This window comes from Apis mellifera, linkage group LG14, assembly GCF_003254395.2.
Source record: "Apis mellifera strain DH4 linkage group LG14, Amel_HAv3.1, whole genome shotgun sequence".
NCBI lineage: Eukaryota > Metazoa > Arthropoda > Insecta > Hymenoptera > Apidae > Apis > Apis mellifera.
The window spans coordinates 5,792,951-5,811,378 of record NC_037651.1 but is presented as its reverse complement, the minus strand read 5'-3'; the positions used below and the strand labels follow the sequence as shown (position 1 = coordinate 5,811,378).

The 18,428-nt window shown below is 37.2% G+C and overlaps 2 protein-coding genes and 1 long non-coding RNA gene across 3 annotated transcripts; 1 reads left to right on the top strand and 2 right to left on the bottom strand.

Moving 5' to 3' along the window:
- Nucleotides 1-6,179: 6,179 nt before the first annotated feature.
- LOC408453 (cytochrome P450 9e2) lies at nt 6,180-7,893 on the bottom strand. Its single transcript, XM_006562300.3, has one exon. The coding sequence runs from the start codon at nt 7,807-7,809 to the stop codon at nt 6,256-6,258; it is 1,554 nt and encodes a 517-aa protein (XP_006562363.1). The 5' UTR covers nt 7,810-7,893; the 3' UTR covers nt 6,180-6,255.
- Nucleotides 7,894-10,374: 2,481 nt separating this feature from the next.
- On the top strand, nt 10,375-18,247 carry LOC725621. Its single transcript, XM_026445177.1, has 4 exons — nt 10,375-10,505; nt 10,776-12,405; nt 14,385-17,302; nt 17,394-18,247. Exons 2-3 carry the CDS (start codon nt 10,882-10,884, stop codon nt 16,044-16,046), a joined length of 3,186 nt encoding a protein of 1,061 aa, XP_026300962.1. The 5' UTR covers nt 10,375-10,505; nt 10,776-10,881; the 3' UTR covers nt 16,047-17,302; nt 17,394-18,247.
- Nucleotides 12,510-14,251, bottom strand: LOC113219243. Its single transcript, XR_003306098.1, has 2 exons — nt 14,062-14,251; nt 12,510-13,553 (listed from the first exon to the last, which is right to left on the bottom strand). It is a non-coding gene; the product is annotated as an uncharacterized LOC113219243 (long non-coding RNA).
- Nucleotides 18,248-18,428: the final 181 nt, after the last annotated feature.

Sequence of the window (18,428 nt, the reverse complement as noted above, 5' to 3'; positions counted from 1 at the left end):
AAATAAGAATGGTTCACAACAATGGTATATCTGCCCATAAGATTTTAAAATATACGCAGCTTATACGTTTAAGGGTTCGGGGACCGTCGATTCTCCAGAGTCCCCGAAACATTCGGTTTCGAAGAGCACTCCACGATTTCCGAACCAAGTGATTCTTAAAGGTCCTCGCCCGATTGGATGAAAATAAAAAGGTGGACACAACTGCCAATACACTTAAGTTGGCCTCGCTCGCTTCTACTCGCTTCTAAATATAGAGAAGGACGGTGTTGGATAGGGATCGAACGAGGGAGAGAGAGAGAGAGAGACGGAGAAGGAAGAGGCTGAGATGGAAAAAAGGAGGAGAGAGAGAGAGAGAGAGAAGGTTGAAAACAATTCCAGGATAATAAGATAGAAAGAAGAAGAACCGGTCGGTGCGATGTAAACCTAAAGAGTGGCTAAAACACTCGATTCGCGTGAGGATAAAACCGACAAGGATAAAATGTGTTTTATGGAACGAATTCTTCCTTCCTTGTTTTTTCGCCTGGTTACGTTTCTTTTTTAGTGGCTCGTCGATGAAGCGCCAATGAATTTAGAAAAAGGAAAAATTTGTATCATCAGTCGTGGAAATCTTCGATCGATAAATGTTAAAGATTAGAGAGAGAAGATATTTTCGATTTTCTTATGCATAGAATCTCGTCCATTCCAAATTTTTTTTATATCTCTTTTAGAAAGAATTGTTTATAGAATGCGAAACTTATATGTAAATGTAATTGAAATGTGTTTGAAAATTTTGAAGCTCTACGTCGAATTGGATGGTGTTTCTCGAATAAAAATAGAACCATAAGAAACAGGGAATCTTCCTCTTTTTTGGACTTTTGGTTTCCAAGATGTCGTGCAAAGGAAATTGTAATTTTTCAAGACTTTTGATACTTTCTCGCGTTAACTCAAGATTGTGCAATAGTCGATGGATCAGCTGATTTTCATTAAATCATCGCGTGTACGCATTTTCTGGAAAAAATATAAGCCATCTTTCTCATTCTTCTACGCTTTCAAGTTTTCTATCTCGAAGATTCCTTGAGATATCGAGATTTGAAACGAAATGCGTTTCAAAGAGGATCTTTTTTTTTTTTTTTTTTTTAATTAAAAGAACGACACAATCGTAATTTTTATTCGTAAGAAGTATTTTGTAAGATATTTTTTTTGAAAGATGCGAACGATGGTAAGATAGAAGAGAAGTCTGACTTTTTTCCGTTAAATGAAAGAGTATTTCTTTTTTTTTTTTTTTAGCGGAATATGGCGCACTTCGGCGTGAATAAGGATCGAAGAAAGTCGGGACGATATATCTTTACGTCCTGCTTGTAGATTTATTGCGTTCGAGGCACTCGAGAAATTAGGCTGACGCGATCCGTGGGTCAGCCCTCGAATCAGTTTAGTCTCTGTTTAATCTTCCATTGCTATAAATTTTATTTACCGGGTATTTGAAAGCCAGTGCCCGAAGCGTTCGATATTTTAATAAACATACGGGGAGGAGATTTGTTCAACTTTCTTAAACCGAAAACTTTGAAAACGATTCACTTGTTCGAAGTTTAATGCTTTGGTTCTCGCGATAAAAATATATCGACATCCTTCCCAAAGAACATTAAACTTGTAACTCGAAATAATTCCCAAGGCAAGAAGTTTCAAGGTTTCTCTTCTAATATTAATTTTAACTATTATATCGATAATAATTTTTATTTCATTTAATCAATTTTTTTAATGATTTCTGCTTTGATAAACCAAGCCAAATATTGATCTCAAACAATAGAAACAATAGATCCTTATCTTTTCTTTCCCCTTTCCTTTTCTGCAAACGAAATTTCCATTAGACGAAGCCACTCCATCCAATATTTCTTTCCTGAAATTTTGGGAAACGAAGAAAAAGAGAAATCACACTGAATCGGAATGAAAATCGTCTGAAAATATTTCTTCCTTTTCCCATCCAATTCTTCGCACCAAAATCCATCTAAAAATCTTAAACACCTCCGTCCAATCCATTCTTTTTATCAAATTTTCCACCTCTTTGAACACAACTCGGATCAAACTCGTAGATCCTTGCGTAGATCAACGATATCGAAATCGATCCTACGCGTTTGCGCGCGATGGCTTAACCATCACGGGGAGGAGGAGGGGGTGGCCAGCAATTTATTAACAGCCCTTGTGCACGCCGGAAATTTGCGAGACACCCCGGTTCTCAAAGTGGCACCCTGCGAATCATGCGAGGCCAAAGAGAGCTAGCCGGCTTCTCCGCCTCTTTGGAAAGAGCTCTGACAGAGACAGAGAGAGAGAGAGAGAGAGGGAGGGAGGGAGAGTGAAAGGGGAGAGGCGTGGGAGGGATTAGTATCGACAGGAGTTAAGGTGAAACGTTGGAAGGGCCTCTGGTGCAGGGAAAGGGTGCATAGTGGTGGTGGTCGTGTAGACTGTCGATGGATGGAGAGAGTGAGAGAGTGAGAGAGAGAAGACAGGGAGGGATGGAGCAAACGGATGGACTGACGGACGCTGGATCCCCGACAAATGGATTAAGCGCAAATTGCTAAACTCTGTTTAATTTGGCCAAATGAATTTTGTTCCTCCGACCCTCTCCTCCTCGTTTTCCTTCCCTCTCTCCTTCCCTCTCTCTCTCTGTCCCTCGTCTACTTTTCCTACTCCCGTTCGATCCCGTGGAAAAGGTTGGTGGCAAAGTTTCCGAAAGCTTGTTTCCTTCCTCCGCGGATGCGCTTTCGAAGAGTTTTGAAAAATTTTGGAAAGATTTTTGAGAAAGATTCTCGAGATTGATTGTTATTTACATTACAGAAAGAGAGAAATTTTTCACTTGCGTTGTTGAGAGAATGACTTGCAATTCGAGTATGTACATACATACTCGAGAGATTATTATTGAATCAATCGATTATTAAAAGTTCATCAGGATATATAATAATCGAGAATTGCTCAGATAGATTTTCATAAAAACTAATCCTCTGTTTGGAATCCCAAAAAGAATCGTGCATCGATAATCTTCATTCTCGAAATATAAATTAAATCTAGAAATTAAATCGAGAGAGAGAGAGAGAGAGAAACGAACCAGCAAATCCCGAATTTGCATTCATCGACATTCGAACGACATTCGCTAATTACGCACGTATTTCGTGAGGAAATGATGTTAATCGCGGTTTTTGGGAACGATTGTTCGCCGGATTAAATTAAGTCTTGGAAGTCTTGGAGCGCGAAAACTGGGTAGATACTTGGTGGGTTAGAGATAGTTGGTGGAAACGACGTGGAGGAGGGGAATCGAAAGCGGCCGGTTCGGTTATTATCCCCCGCGTATACAACGTTGTGTTGTTAGGCTAACTTCGTAATCGGACTACGCGCAATATTATCTCATATTCAGACGGTTCGTTTGTGCTGTTTCGAAATCAGCCGAGGTGTCCATCTACGAATACGTGCCTAAATCAAGCGACCGGAGATTATAACTCGCGCTTAGAATACCCTTGTCGAGGATATAAACCGAGGATATACCCGAGGTTTGTTGCGTACAGTGGAGGGCAAAAGTTTTTCGAAGGATCCGAGTGCAATGCAATGCACGTCGATACGAAATTTTTGATCTCGATATTCTTCTGGTTACTTTTTTTTCTTTTGTTTTGAATAAATAATTGTAACAAGTGTTTTTGGAAGAATCCAAATGCAATGCAATGCACGTCGATACGAAATTTTTGATCTCGATATTTTTTGGTTTTTATTTTGTTTCTTTTTTTTCTTTTGTTTCGAATAAATAATTGTAACAAGTGTTTTTGGAAGGATCCAAATGCAATGCACGTTGATATTCTTTTGGTTATTTTTTATTTTGTTGGATGTATTTCTTCCTTTTTTTCTTTTGTTTTGAATAAATAATTGTAACAAGTGTTTTTGAAAGAATCCAAATGCAATGCACGTCGATATTTTTTTGATTATTTTTTATTTCATTCGATGTATTTCTTTCTTTTTTTTTCTTTTGTTTCGAATAAATAATTGTAACAAGTTTGTTATAATGCGCAAAAGTTTTTGGAAATTTGTTCTTTATTTTATTCGATATTTAGATTTTTTTTCTATTTCGAATAAATAATTGTAATAAGTGTTTTTGGAAGAATCCAAATGCAATGCACGTCGATATTCTTTTGATTATTTTTTATTTTATTCGATGTATTTCTTTCTTTTTTTTCTTTTGTTTCGAATAAATAATTGTAACAAGTTTGTTGCGTACAGTGACGTGCAAAAGTCTTTGGAAATTTATTCTTTATTTTATTCGATATTTAGGTTTCTTTTCTATTTCGAATAAATAATTGTAACAAGTTTGTTGCGCATACAGTGGCGTGCAAAAGTTTTTGAAAGAATCCAAATGCAGTGCACGTCGATACGAAATTTTTGATCTCGATATTCTTTGGTTATTTTTTATTGTGTTCGAATATTTCTTCCTTTTTTTTTTTGTTTCGAATAAATAATTATAACAAGTGTTTTTGGAAGAATCCAAATGCAATGCACGTCGATATTCTTTTGGTTATTTTTTATTTTGTTCCTTTTTTTCTTTTGTTTCTAATAAATAATTTCGTACAATGGCGCGCAAAAGTAGAAAAAAAATCTAAATATCGAATAAAATAATTGTAATAATTTTCTTATATATAAAAATTTTTGGAAGCATCGAAACTTTTTATCTCGATACTCTTTATTTCGATATTTAGGTATCCTTTATAAGTAATTGTATAATTACGACGTAATAAACGACCCTTTAATACCACCACCGTCGTAATCGTAACAATAAAAGACACGATCCCATTAACGTTACATTAATATCGCAATAAAATGTAAATCTCGGGGAAGAAGCGTCGAAGCCGGAAACCATACGCGAATTTCCCAATAAATTCCTCCTGGAAACCAATCTAAACTATACTATACTCGTATACCATTAGCAACAACCAACTTGCCTTACAATAACAACCGCATAGTTAACAATAGCAAAACGAGTTCGGTAAGCCAGGGAAACAATGCAACGAAATATTTCCATAAACAAGTAGTAAACAACAAGTAGCGGTATTCGCGCGAAACAATTCGGGTTTACAGTTGCAGATTATCGCGTGCCAACTTTCTTTCGGGTCGTTGTACACCCTTCCCGGATTCGACGATATCCTTGCCCGCCTTAGGATATATATCTGGCAGGTTGACTCGATAAAACACACGCACAAATACACGCATACGTACATACATACGTACCGCCTCCCTCTAATGTAATTCAGTTTGCCAGTGGTCCAAGGGTGGAGGCGAGAGAGCTCGAGGACCGGAGGTTAGCGATCGAAGCAACGCCATAGAGACCAGGCATTTGGTCAGAATTAATGAACTGGAGGATTGTAAGGGTGGATTCGGGGGAGGGAGGTGTATTGTCTCGTCGTGTTAGCGGGGAAAAGGTGGTGGGAAAAAGGAAAAAGGAATTTTTTGATTTTTTTATTCTTCTTTTTTTTGGAAGATGTATTTGCGTAACGTTTTTATTTTTAAGCAAGAGTTGGAATTTGAAATAAACAGAATTTTTGCATGATAAATTTTTATACATTTGATTTTAAGTTAATTTAAATGATATTATAGAGCATAATTCTCGAATTTTAAAACTCCTGTCACGAAAGATTCATTGCAATTCAACGTCAGCTTTCAGCATCATTAGCCACTTCAACGCAACAAAGCAGAATCTTCATCTGAATCGATTACAACAAAGGACTTGGAACAAACCTCTATCTTTGCATCAATGAGGTAGCAATCATGCAACGCATTAAATACAGTTCTCAGATAATGATGCAATTATTCAATATTATCATTGTATCTCAAGATTTTATTGCCTTGTTTAATTAATTAATCTGACTTTGGCCATTCCATAGGAGGAATCTTTATCTCAGGATTTAATTAATTAATCTCATCTTCGTAATTCGCAAGGGAATTTTAAATTAATATTTACACTAAACTTAAAGATACATTATCGAACAATTAATTATATATACTTTATTTCTCTGTCATCGATCTTTCCACGAATGTTATGACACATTTACACTTGTTTACCGGCTCCAACGCGTCGTTTATTTTCCTTCCAATTATCGTTCGAACCTCGTGCAAAGAAGAATACGTAAAAAAACAGGTTTCCAACGCGACACATTAAAAAAAAAAAATAACAATTCAAACGATATATACTCTTTTATTCAAACTCAAATCATATACAAAACACTAATACATACGATAATACTAATTAAATCAATTGGAACGAGAAGAGTTGTAATAAGTAACCTTCCTAGGCTCGATCTTCAGCCAGAAACCGCCTTTGACGTTCGCGTTGATCAAACCCTTCTCCAATTTCATCGGGACGGTCGTCTTGGAGCCGATCCTCACGTTACACGCGGCGAGGACGTAGCACAGCAACACCTTCATCTCCATCATGGCGAACCGTTCGCCAATGCACTTCCTCTGGCCGAGGCCGAACGGGAAGTGCGCCCCCGAATTTTTGATCCCCGCCTCGGGATTGAGAAACCTGTCCGGGTCGAATTTGTCCGGATCCTCGAAGTATTCCGGGTCCCGGCCGATCGCAGCCAACGGGATCCAAACGTTCATCCCGGGGCGGAGGGTGAAAGGTTGGCCGCCTGGTACGGGGGCTGGCAATTGGAAACTCTCGACGCACATCCTGTCCAGGAACGGGAGGACGGGGCAGAAGCGCATGGTCTCGTTGATCACGGCGTCCATGTATTTCATCCCGTGGACCGCGTCGTAGGTCAACACACCGTCGTTGCTCCTCAACGTCTCGTCGATCTCCTGCTGCAGCCTCGCCTGCACGTCCGGGTGCTCGGCGAGCATTTGGGTCAAAAGGGTGGTGACGGAGGTGATGGAGTCGAAACCGCCGAAGAAGAAGGTGAACGCGTGAATGGCTACGTTCTCGACGGTCATCGTAGTCATTTTCCCGGAACTGTTCGCCTTGTCCCTTATGTCCATCAACAGTTGCAACACGTCCGATCTGTTGGTGCCCAACTTCTCCCTACTCTCGATCGTCTCGTAGACGAGGTCGTAGAAGAACTTTTGCACGTGTTTCTCGAGGAATCTCAAGCCGAACAGCTTGGCCAGCCAGGGCATGTTCCTGTGGATCAACACGAACATGCTCTTCTTCAAGCCGACCACGTTGGTCCCTCTCCTCCCGTACACGTAGAATATGTTCTTTGGATCGTTTATCGAGTCGACGGAGACGCCGTACACGCAGCTGGCTATCACGTCGTTGGCGTATCTCGAGAGCAGTGCCTTCATCTCCGTCTCGCGCTCGTTTTCGGGCAGCACGGACAAAAAGTCGGCGAATCGGACCGCGCACTCGGTCATCAGCTTGAACATACCTTTGATCTTGCTCGAGGTGAGGGTCGGGGTGAGCATGTTCCTGTGCTCCTTCCAACGTTCCCCCTTCATCGCGAACAGCATGCTGCCGAACACGGGGTCGGCGCCCTCGTAGGCGAAGGAACGATGATCGGGGAAATGATCGAGATACTTCATCGTGATCGTCTTGATCAAGTCCAGGTCGCGGAGTATTATTATAGGAGTGGTGAACTCGTAAATGCCCACGTATTTGGCGCCGGGGTCGAGGTTGTACGTCCGATCTATCACGTCGTGCAAGTTGGACTTTTGTCTGACCAACGAGCCCATGTTTCCTAGGAACGGGACGGGCGGCACGTGCGGTATCCCATGCTTCTTGAAAAAGTCGTTGTTCCTCGTGGCTAGGTAATAAACGGCCACGAATACGGTTATCAGCGAGAGAGAGATTGTTAGATAATCCATAACGACGCACGAATTTTCGAAATTTTTCGACCAATAAATAATTGTCCGAATGGAGCTTGCAAGACTGATGTAATATCCGCGAGGTAAAGTCTTTTATAAGCGAATACAAGTTTCTGAGGAGAGGGGGAGAGAGAATTGAAGACTGAGGGAGAGGGAGAGGAGGGAGGGAAATGTATAGACTTGTGGAATTGTAACATTTTGCATCATTATATCCAATAATATTTGACTGATAATGATACTATGTCACGGATAATTATGTCTGGTAAAACTTGAAGAAAAAGTTTTATTTTTTTTTCAATTTATCGTGTTGCAGATATAATGGAAAATCTTTTTTTTTTTTTTCGGATTTTGCTGGTCGGTCAAACGTGCTGGAGATATCGTTTTTTTTTCTTCTCGTTGTAATTTTTTTTAACGTGATTAGCATTGAATTCATTGTACGATGTGCATGGAATACTGACACGTTCGTGTTTGAAATTTGAAGAGAGAAAGGATTGATTCTAGAGGATAGAACAAACAGGAGAAAATATTAGCACTCAAAAATTTCGATTGTCTATTGTATAAACTGCTGAAATGATGAAGTGAGACGATAGTGGGATAAAACGTGTGATAAATTTTATAATTGGCCTTTTTAAACACGTTAAATTATAAATATATATATATAGTTCTACTATAAAGTGTTGAATTAGAGATGGAATTAATTAATTATTATATAATGCATCATGTTTGTATCGATGTTCCATTCGCTCTAGTTATTTGCATCGTGATCAATTAATTTCTCGGAACATTAGATAAGCTAAGTTTGTAAAAACTGGAAAGATGAAGATTGTAGATCCATCATGATGAATTGTACAAATTGATTATTGGATCCAATGTTTATTAATATAGACATATATTTTCACGTATTTTTTTTAAAGAAGCTTCAAAGTAGCTACATTATCACTATCTGTCGATGATAGATAGATTTTTTTTTTTGAGAGGTTTATTTTATCAGGTTATTAAGAAGTCTGAGGTATTGAATAAGTGTCGACACGGATAGGAGAAAATATTTCTGAATTGGATTGGAAGGAAATAGAAAAAGATGATATGTGATCAAGTTCAATTATCAATAGCAGATATTAACCGATACGTTGAATCGTATCAATTTTTTTCGTTCCTCTCTTCAAACGAGTGAGATGTTTGTCGCTTTTTTTTAAATTGAATGGCAAATATTTATCTTCGAGATAGAAGATTTTATTAAGTGCGCACTTTATGCAAAAATGTGAGTAAACAAAGCGATGATAGTATACGAAGAGAATAATAATAATGTGAATTTTTTTAAGTATAGTGGGGAGTTAAATTGTTTGTGTTGTAGGATGACTGGCGATTTTACACGCATGAGAGAATTTTTCTTGGAGTTCTATCTTTTAAATATTTCAAAACTAGTTTTGTTTTTGTTGATTGATCGATTCTACCTAGAAATTGTAACGCATTAAAAAGATAATTATACTTCTTTTTTTTTTTTTCAGTTTTTCTTGTTTTTTTTTTATAATAAGAAGTTTTTATTTTTAATGTTTAGATGGAACACGAGCACATTGAAAATAATTGTTTGATGAATTCAAGGCCGAGAAATCAAGGTATATAGTCAGTACTATATATTGCCAGTGGCATTATGCTAGATATATTGCAGAAGGAAACTCTTGTGGTTTATGGTATTTGTGATGGTTATGGTGATTATGGTTAATGAGAACATCTTTTAGAAAATATTATTTCTAATTAATTAAGTAAGTAATTTTATATTTTTAAAAAAGAAAATAAATTACATGCAAATTAATCGAAATGACATGCATAAAATTTCTAAAAAAAATCGTAGAGATAATTGGGTACAAAATATTGTTGACAGTTATATTTACAATTTATTTGATATTTACAAAGTTCTTTGTGTGATAGTTACTATCTGTTGATAATTCTACGATTAGAAATCTTTCAAAGATAATATTCACGCACAAAATGACATCAGACAAATAATCTAAAATGTTATTATTATTGTTTTTTTTTTTTTAATATTTTTAATATGAAGTATTAAAAATATAAAATATAATTATTCAAATTAATATTTTCCATTATATCTTTCAATTCGTTGAACCACATAATACGATAAATAATATTGAAAAATAAGCGAATTTTAATTATTCGTGCAATTAATTCTGTTTGGTTTTTTAGATCAATATGAAAATGTACGAAGAAGCAACATAGCATTATATGCATCATCAATATGTAAGAAGATTATTCAGCAATTTATATCGGCGAATCAACAAAATTTCATTATCACATCAAGATATGACGGAGAATATTCTTTCTGCAAATAATTAAAATGCACAATTCGCGATACATGAATAAACAGGTAATCAAGAATGATTGATAATGGTTGGAAAAAAAAAAGAATTACTTAAAAAAATAATACCTTCGATAATAATTAAAAATATAACATATATAACTATCTATTTAAGCATTTAATATTTTAATTTATTTTAATTAATTGTAATTTAAAGCAAGTTTTTCTAAGGAAAACACCTCTTTGGAAAATTGCTTTTATTACACAATTAAAATTATCATAATTTAAATACAAAGTATACTCGATGCAATGCGATCTTTCTGTAGATGTTTTCAAGAAACGAACTTTGAACCATTGTGTCATTCTCTCTCGACAATGAAAAGACGTGAGTATACGCATATTTTCTTATACATTGAATTCCATCCATTCTTAAATCTAATTCACTGTTCGAATGTATAATTTAATGATTCAATTATTCATATTAAATGTTTCATCGATATAAATAAACGAAAAATACGATTATCATCGATCACATAACCTCTAATCATACATCACTCGACGTACAACCTTTCGTTATTAACCTTTCGTTATTAACTCGATTATTTGATACATCCGTATACTTTAATTAATCATCTAATTCAATGAATATTTTTAGGTTATCATCGTGTTGAGTACGTGAAAAAAAAGAGTATCAACGTTCGAAGAGGATCAACGTTAAAGCTTGCGTAAACAACCTAACCTCAAAATCACTCGAAACGATCATGATGGCAATTTTCGCGTTATTGCTGATTGTTCTCGGTATTCTAGGCTCGTACCATCTTCTGAAATCGCAAAATCCTTTCAAGGAGCACGGTTTACCGTACAAAAGTTATCTTCCAATTCTCGGCAGTACGTGGGAATCGATATTGAGGCGAAAATCATTCGCCGTCGTGATTCAAGAGATATACAATCTAGCCCCATCCGCGAGATACGTGGGATTCTATAACAGAACGACACCGATAGTGATGATCCGCGATCCCGAATTGATCAAGACCATAGCCGTGAAGAATTTCGATGCTTTTAGGAACCATAGAACCGTGAACGATACACAGACGGACGACGTGTTGCTCTCTGGTAATTTGTTGTTGCTGCGCGACAACAGATGGAGAGAGGTTCGATCTCTCAACACCCCAGCCTTCAGCACCAGCAAGATAAGATCCATGTACCGTTCGATGTCCGAGATCGCCATAAACGTTGCCAGATATCTATCGACTCTTGCTCCCGGGCAAAATATAGTCGAGATGAAGGATATATTCACCAGATACGCAAACGACGTATTCGCCACTTGCGCATTCGGCATCAGCGTGGATTCTTTGTCGGATCGGGAGAACAAATTCTACGAGTTGGGAAGAGAGGCGTTGGACATTCACAGCACTCCGATCCTCAAATTGATCCTAATTTTCGCGTTCCCAAAATTGGCGAGAAGATTGGGCGTGAGTCTGGTGAGCAAGGAAGCGACCAATTTTTTCACCCGTGTGGTGTCCGAAAATATAAAGATGAGGGAGGAGAAGGGTATAACGAGGCCGGATTTCATTCAAGCAATGATCGACAAACGTAACGGGAGAGGTCGCGATGACGAGTTGACCGTCGAGGATATCACCGCTCAAGCTTTCGTGTTCTTCTTTGGTGGATTCGAGACAACATCCGGTTTATTATCGTTCGCTGTCCACGAATTGGCGGCGAATCCAGAGATTCAGGGCAAAGTTCACGCGGAGATAGATCGTGTTCTAGTTTCCAATAACGAGATCACGTTCGAACGAGTGAACGGTCTGATGTATCTCGACGCTGTGATCAACGAGACACTGAGAATGTATCCAATTATACCCATCACGGACCGAGAGTGTTCGAAACGGTTCGAATTACCGCCCGTATTGCCCGATGCGAAGCCTTACGTGTTGAAAGAGGGCTCTCACGTTTGGTTCCCGATCTACGCGATCCAACGTGATCCGAGGTATTTCGAGAAACCCGATTGCTTCGATCCGGATCGATTTTTGGACGATAATAAGAAGAGAAGTGATGCTTTCAACGGTGACGCGTACATGCCTTTTGGCGCGGGTCCAAGAAATTGCATCGGCAATAGATTCTCGATGATGGAAACCAAAGTCGCGTTGTTTCATATTCTCGCAAAGTGTCGGTTAGAGGTCTGCCCGAAAACGACTATACCTATGGAGTTGAGGAAGAGGGGAGTGTTTCTCACGGCGAAAAATGGATTCTGGTTGAGAATCGTGCCCAGGCATCCAGTTACGTAATTATTCGAAACGAGTTATGAAGATCTCCTGCTGCGTGGCGAATGTCGCCGATATCGAAATATTTTATTATATTTTTCGTCGGTTTTTAATTACTCTTTTTGTTTTGTTTTTAAATATTGTATTAATCGGTTATCCGAGTTGCAGAAAATCTTGTTACTTGTGTAATATTAGTTTTCTGTTTTATCTTTCGAGCCATGTGTTTGTACACGCATTTGAATGATCTTGGAACGATGATCGAATGAAATGTGAATCGTGTCGATTTCATGATATCTCGTCGAAAAATGTATTCGATTTGCGAAGTCAACAATGTGATTGCCGTAACGTGATATTTGCATAATGATGTATAATTAATGTTAATTACGTTTCAACAATTCTTACAAGTACGAATCGACGATTATATAAATTAATTTAATAAATTGAAATTGTGAAACGAAGGAAAGGGAAGATTTTATATTTTTATATTCGAAATATAAAGACAGATTTGAATCGCAATGAAAGTTATGAATATATCGTCGCGTTTCAATCATCCAAAGTAAAAGTTGTTGTCAAAATATACAGATTTATTAAATTGCAATAAAAGCTTTAATCGTCTAAAATTGTTGTCAAAATGCAAACTATTTTTATCTGTATCAAATATTGTATTCTTTCATAAAATTTTAATTCCACGTTAATGGATAGCTTGGGAAAAATTGTAGAATTATTTTCAAAAGGATTTTTCAAAGTTTCTACATCAGTTATAACGGTATTGTTACAAATATTTTGCCATATTTGGAGAAAGAACGAATATTTTATTATTTTTTTGTACACTCATCGATTTCAATCTTCACTTTTCTTTGTTAAGATTATTGTTATCGTGTAATGATAATATTTCTCAGTTATCGTTATTTTTTAATATTACTTTATTTTATATAAATTGAGATATATTCGCAACAATTTTTCGATTATTTTTTCGATTATTATTCCATTTAAAACATCATTTGAATATAAAGTCGGTATAAAAAAGAATACGTTTGCTACGATTTCACAATGATTTGTTTTTGTATACTTGACTAATTTTCGATTTTAATTAAAGTAATTTTTTACTTTATCTGATAACAATTCGTATCAATATCTTATGTTTCTTAGATATCTTTAATCGTTCTTTCCTGGAAAAAGAGGTCTTATTTATCTGTAATCTAATGATGTAATTGAATAAAAAAAAAAAAAAAAAGAAAAGAACAGAAATACAAAACATTCCAAACATGAAGAAAACACGATAAAATTTAACAAAGGAATTATCAATTAAAACTGAAACTAATAATAAATAATAACGAGGATACTATTACTTCATTATCTAATTTTCTAATTTTAAAGTAATTTTCTATTTCATCTAATATTTGGGATCATGAAATAAGAGAGAATAGAAGAGAAACAGAGAGAAGGGGAAAAAAGATGGAAAACGTATCAACCGAAAGTTTCAATATTCGATATTTAACAAAAAGATAATAGAAATGATTATCGAACTGATCGAAAACTTTGAATTAGAAATAAGAAAACAACAATAATTCTTAAGATTATTATCTCGAGATTATTACTCGAGAGAAATTGTTAAAATTCTCGGAAACTCGATAAGGTTAATTTTTTTTCTTCCTCTGTATTTGTGTATATACTCACGTTCCACGTATATATAAATAGCGTGATGCCCTCATCATAACACACATTTGCGCGCCACAATTGCTACGTAGTAGAGTTTACATATGGTCTCCTTCGTTCGAGCCGCGTTTTCAGTATCGTGTTATCCGTGTTCGCCGCGTGTTCGACGCGTAACGCAAAATCGTTCTTATTAAACGAAATAGAATATAATACGAAAAGGAGAGAAATTCTCTTAAATCGAACAAATTAAATTAAAACCATCGTTCGATAATGAACACCGGACTCTGAAAACTGATCGACATTGTGTTACGTAAATGAAAGATAACCAGATCGTACAAATTTAAATACATATATATCAATTTCGAGGAGAAATAATTACATATCTCGAGCAAGAAAACGAATCGAAAACGATGCTCGATTCGTGGTCGATAACCGCGGCGATAGTCGCGGTCCTCGCGATAGCCTATTACCAATTGATCTGGAAGTACAAACATTTCGAAAGAATCGGCATTCCTTGCTACCACTCGATACCGTTGCTGGGAAGTTTTTGGGAGGCTGTTATCCAACGGAATAATTTCGCCGAGATATCGAGGAAGATCTACAACTCGTATCCCGACACGAAATACATGGGTATGTACGACACAACGACCCCCGTCCTCTTGATCCGGGACACGGAGTTGATCAAGGCGATCTCGGTTAAGCATTTCGAGCAGTTTCCGGATCACAGATCGTTCCAGAACGAGGCGACCGATCCGTTGTTCGCCAAGAATTTGTTCGCCCTTCGCGGGGACAGGTGGAGAGAGATACGAAACCTGTTGAGCCCTGCGTTCACCTCGAGCAAGATGAAATCCATGTTCATACTGATGCGCGATTGCGCGAAGGAGTACGGCGATTATTTCGCCTCTCTGACGGGGGACGAGAGCACGATCGAGTTGAAGGACGCGTTCACCAGATACACGAACGACGTGATAGCCACTTGCGCGTTCGGCGTCGAGGTGAACTCGATGAAGGACAGGAAGAACAAGTTCTACGTGTACGGGAGGGAGGGGACCACTTTCGGCTCGTGGGCGTCCATCAAGTTCTTCGTCACGAGGGTGTTGCCCGTGAGCGTGTGCACCCTGTTGAGGATCAGGTTGATCAGGAAGGAGATCTCGGATTTCTTCATCGATCTGGTGAGCACGACGATCAAGACGAGGGAGGAGAAGGGGATAGTTAGGCCGGACATGATCCAACTGATGATGGAGTCGAAGGGAAAACTGGGCGCCGGGAAGGAGATGAGCATGATAGACATATGCGCACAGGCGTTCGTCTTCTTCTTCGGCGGTTTCGAGAGCACCTCCACGCTGATGTGCTTCGCCGCTTACGAGATTGCCGTGAACGAAGATATCCAGAGGAGGTTGCAGAACGAGATCGACCAAGTTTTGGAGGAGCGGGACGGGGAGGTGACGTACGCGGCCGTTAACGAGATGAAGTTTCTCGACGCGATCATTTACGAGGCTCTCAGAATGTATCCGGTCGTGGTGGCCACGGACAGGGTTTGCATGAAACCGTTCGAATTGCCGCCCAACAGGCCGGGCGAGAAGCCTTACCTCCTCAAAGAGGGCGACAACGTGTGGTTCCCGATCTACGCGATTCAACGCGACCCCCAATATTATCCGGAGCCGGACAAGTTCGACCCGGACAGGTTCTTGAACGACACGAAACAGATGATCAATTCTGGCTTGTTCCTAACGTTCGGGATAGGACCCAGGATGTGCATAGGGAACAGGTTCGCAATGCTGGAGACGAAGGTTTTGCTGTTCCATCTGTTCGCCAGGTGCAACCTCGTCCCCTGCTCCAAGACCACCATACCGATGAAATTGAACAGGAAAGGATTCTCGATGACCGCCGAGAATGGGTTCTGGTTCAAGATCGAGCCGAGAAGCGCGAAGAAGGAGGAGAAAATTGCGGTTCCGGGGACGACGATGCTTATAGATAAAATCCCTGACAGATATCCTGATAATTAAGACGCGGTATTTTTTTGTAATTGAAACATTTGTCGAATATTTACGCATTAATTTATATTTGGATAAGAGAATCCTTTTAGATGATTTCTTTTACAAGGTATTATATAGCAGTTATACTTTTATACAAATTCATTCTTCTCGCAGTTTTCGACGGAATAATCGTATAATATTTCTATGTATCTTTTTAATTTTTATTCTTTTTCTCTTTTTTAAGGAATCGCCTTGCACAAGAATGCGGATTCATTGATAATTCATTTCCATCGAGGAAGGGATAAAAGTTTTTGTCGTATCTTTAGAATTATATAGATGAATTTTGAGATTGTCTATCTTAATTAATTTGCAAGAATTTGACGAGCATTGGAGGATACTGGAGATAAAATATTTACGAATTCCTCGAAAATTTTTGCGACCAACTGTACTCGGCCCGCTAAACAACGGTCAATTCTACGAAATGACATCATACCGTAGAATTTTAAAATAGCTTCACTCCAGATCCGATCAATTTTTTCACCACGAATCATTCTCTTACATCGATGGATTATATAAAGAAAGGAAACTGCGCAGAACGAATGAATATCAAATGGAGGAAGTCGTTTTCTTTTATCAATAAAAAAATTAATTAATTTAGATAGAAAAAAAAATAGATAAAGGCAGATAAAAATAATTGTTCAAGCGTTTGTTGTCAATCGATTATGAATTTTTCGGATATGAAACGTTCGAGCGGAATCGGCATTTTGGCAAATTTTCTATCCGAATTCTTTCGAAATTCTTTCTCAATTTTAAAGTCAGATTGCTAAATCTTCCATGCGATGTTTATCGTTTACAGTATCGTATTGATGATTGGGATAAAATTAAATTCGATTAATTTCTCTTTTTAAATCTCGGTTATTTAAATCGATCGTTGTTCTTATTCAATGCTTATTTTTAGTATTGCCACGGTACGTCATGTTGACGGTTGGTGTAACATTAAATTTGTTCGAGTTTTCCCACGAATCGTTGCACGAATCTGGGATTCAAGCACGATTACGTAGATTTTATAATATTATTTTCTTACAATGCTGCTAGCATTATTGTAATGTGTCACGTTGACCGTTAATTGTACAATCAAATTTGATTGCTTTATATATTTTATGGTATATTGTATGAATTTTATCTTTATCATTGTTTAATTATGAATAAAAAATTAATGAGCAATAATCTTTTTTCGTTTGAAATTTCAACAAATTCACGACCACTTCTCCTTACTTTTTTCACAGGTAAGTGAATTAATATAATTCCATAATTGATTCTTATATAATCCAAAATTATTCTTTATTACTTAAAATTCTAAGAAATTTTTAATTTCAGATCTCGAAAATGAACAACCTTCCTCTTTTGATCGGATAAATATAAAATTTCTTCATCATGGACAAGTTCTTTCATCCAGAAAGAGTCGAAAAAAAAAAAGAAAAAAAGAAAATTACATGCTTCTTAAAAATTCTCTTTCCGTCCGATCGCGTGAAATAAAGAAGAACGAATAATAGAAGAAAAATGGATCTTTGGTTCGTGACTAGTTGGCCGGTTGCATAATGGACGCGTGTTATGCGTCCATCTCAATTATCATCCAGGCTCCGGACGAGCATCAGCGTTGTGTGCATGTCCGGCACGTAACAGGGTGTCGCCGCATTATATGTACGTAACAGTCGTATAATATATTCCAGTACGTGATCGGCAAAGGCGCGACACGACCTTGTGAATGTTGCTTTAATGAGCGAATGTAATGTAGAAGCTGGAGCGAATCGAGCTGGTTGATCGTTTACCGAATAAAATATAGAGGAATGTATCAATGACCTACTTTGATCCTTCTTGCTAGGAAAACAAATTCAAGATTCGCTCTGTGAATGATTATGGAATTGATTTGTATTTATAGGACGATTGAAAGTTTTGAATTGAAACTTTGGGTACGTGTATATATGTATATTATAATGAAAGAAATTTTTGTAAATTAAAAGATGGATCGAGTAATTGTAATTTTCTCCTTTTTGTTTTATTGAATTTTGTAGGATTGATAGTCTAATTTGAAAAATTAAAGGAGCAGAACGTTTGTACGTTTCGAGTTGTGAGTACTTTCGAGAATGTAAGAGTAGTGAGACATCTAGTGGCATATAATAAAAGTTGTATCTATTCAGGATATTTGGAAATATAAAAGAATTTGATTATTATTGTTATTATTTTTTTTGAGAGAGAGGAATTAATTTTAGTTTATTTACTTACTACGATTGTTTCAGTTATCTAACAAGTTTCAATTTGACACAATTGCAGGATCTACGATCTAAAATAATTTTAAATTTAAAACTATCATAGATGTCAATTGAAATTGTTATGATGTCTATTTAGAATAGT

Bases quoted from the DNA above. Each gene is read 5' to 3' on its own strand.
- LOC408453 (XM_006562300.3), bottom strand. From the start codon at position 7,809: ATGGATTATCTAACAATCTCTCTCTCGCTGATAACCGTATTCGTGGCC.
- LOC725621 (XM_026445177.1), top strand. From the start codon at position 10,882: ATGATGGCAATTTTCGCGTTATTGCTGATTGTTCTCGGTATTCTAGGC. The intron at 12,406-14,384 runs TAATTATTCGAA...GTACAAATTTAA, and splicing joins TGCCCAGGCATCCAGTTACG to ATACATATATATCAATTTCG.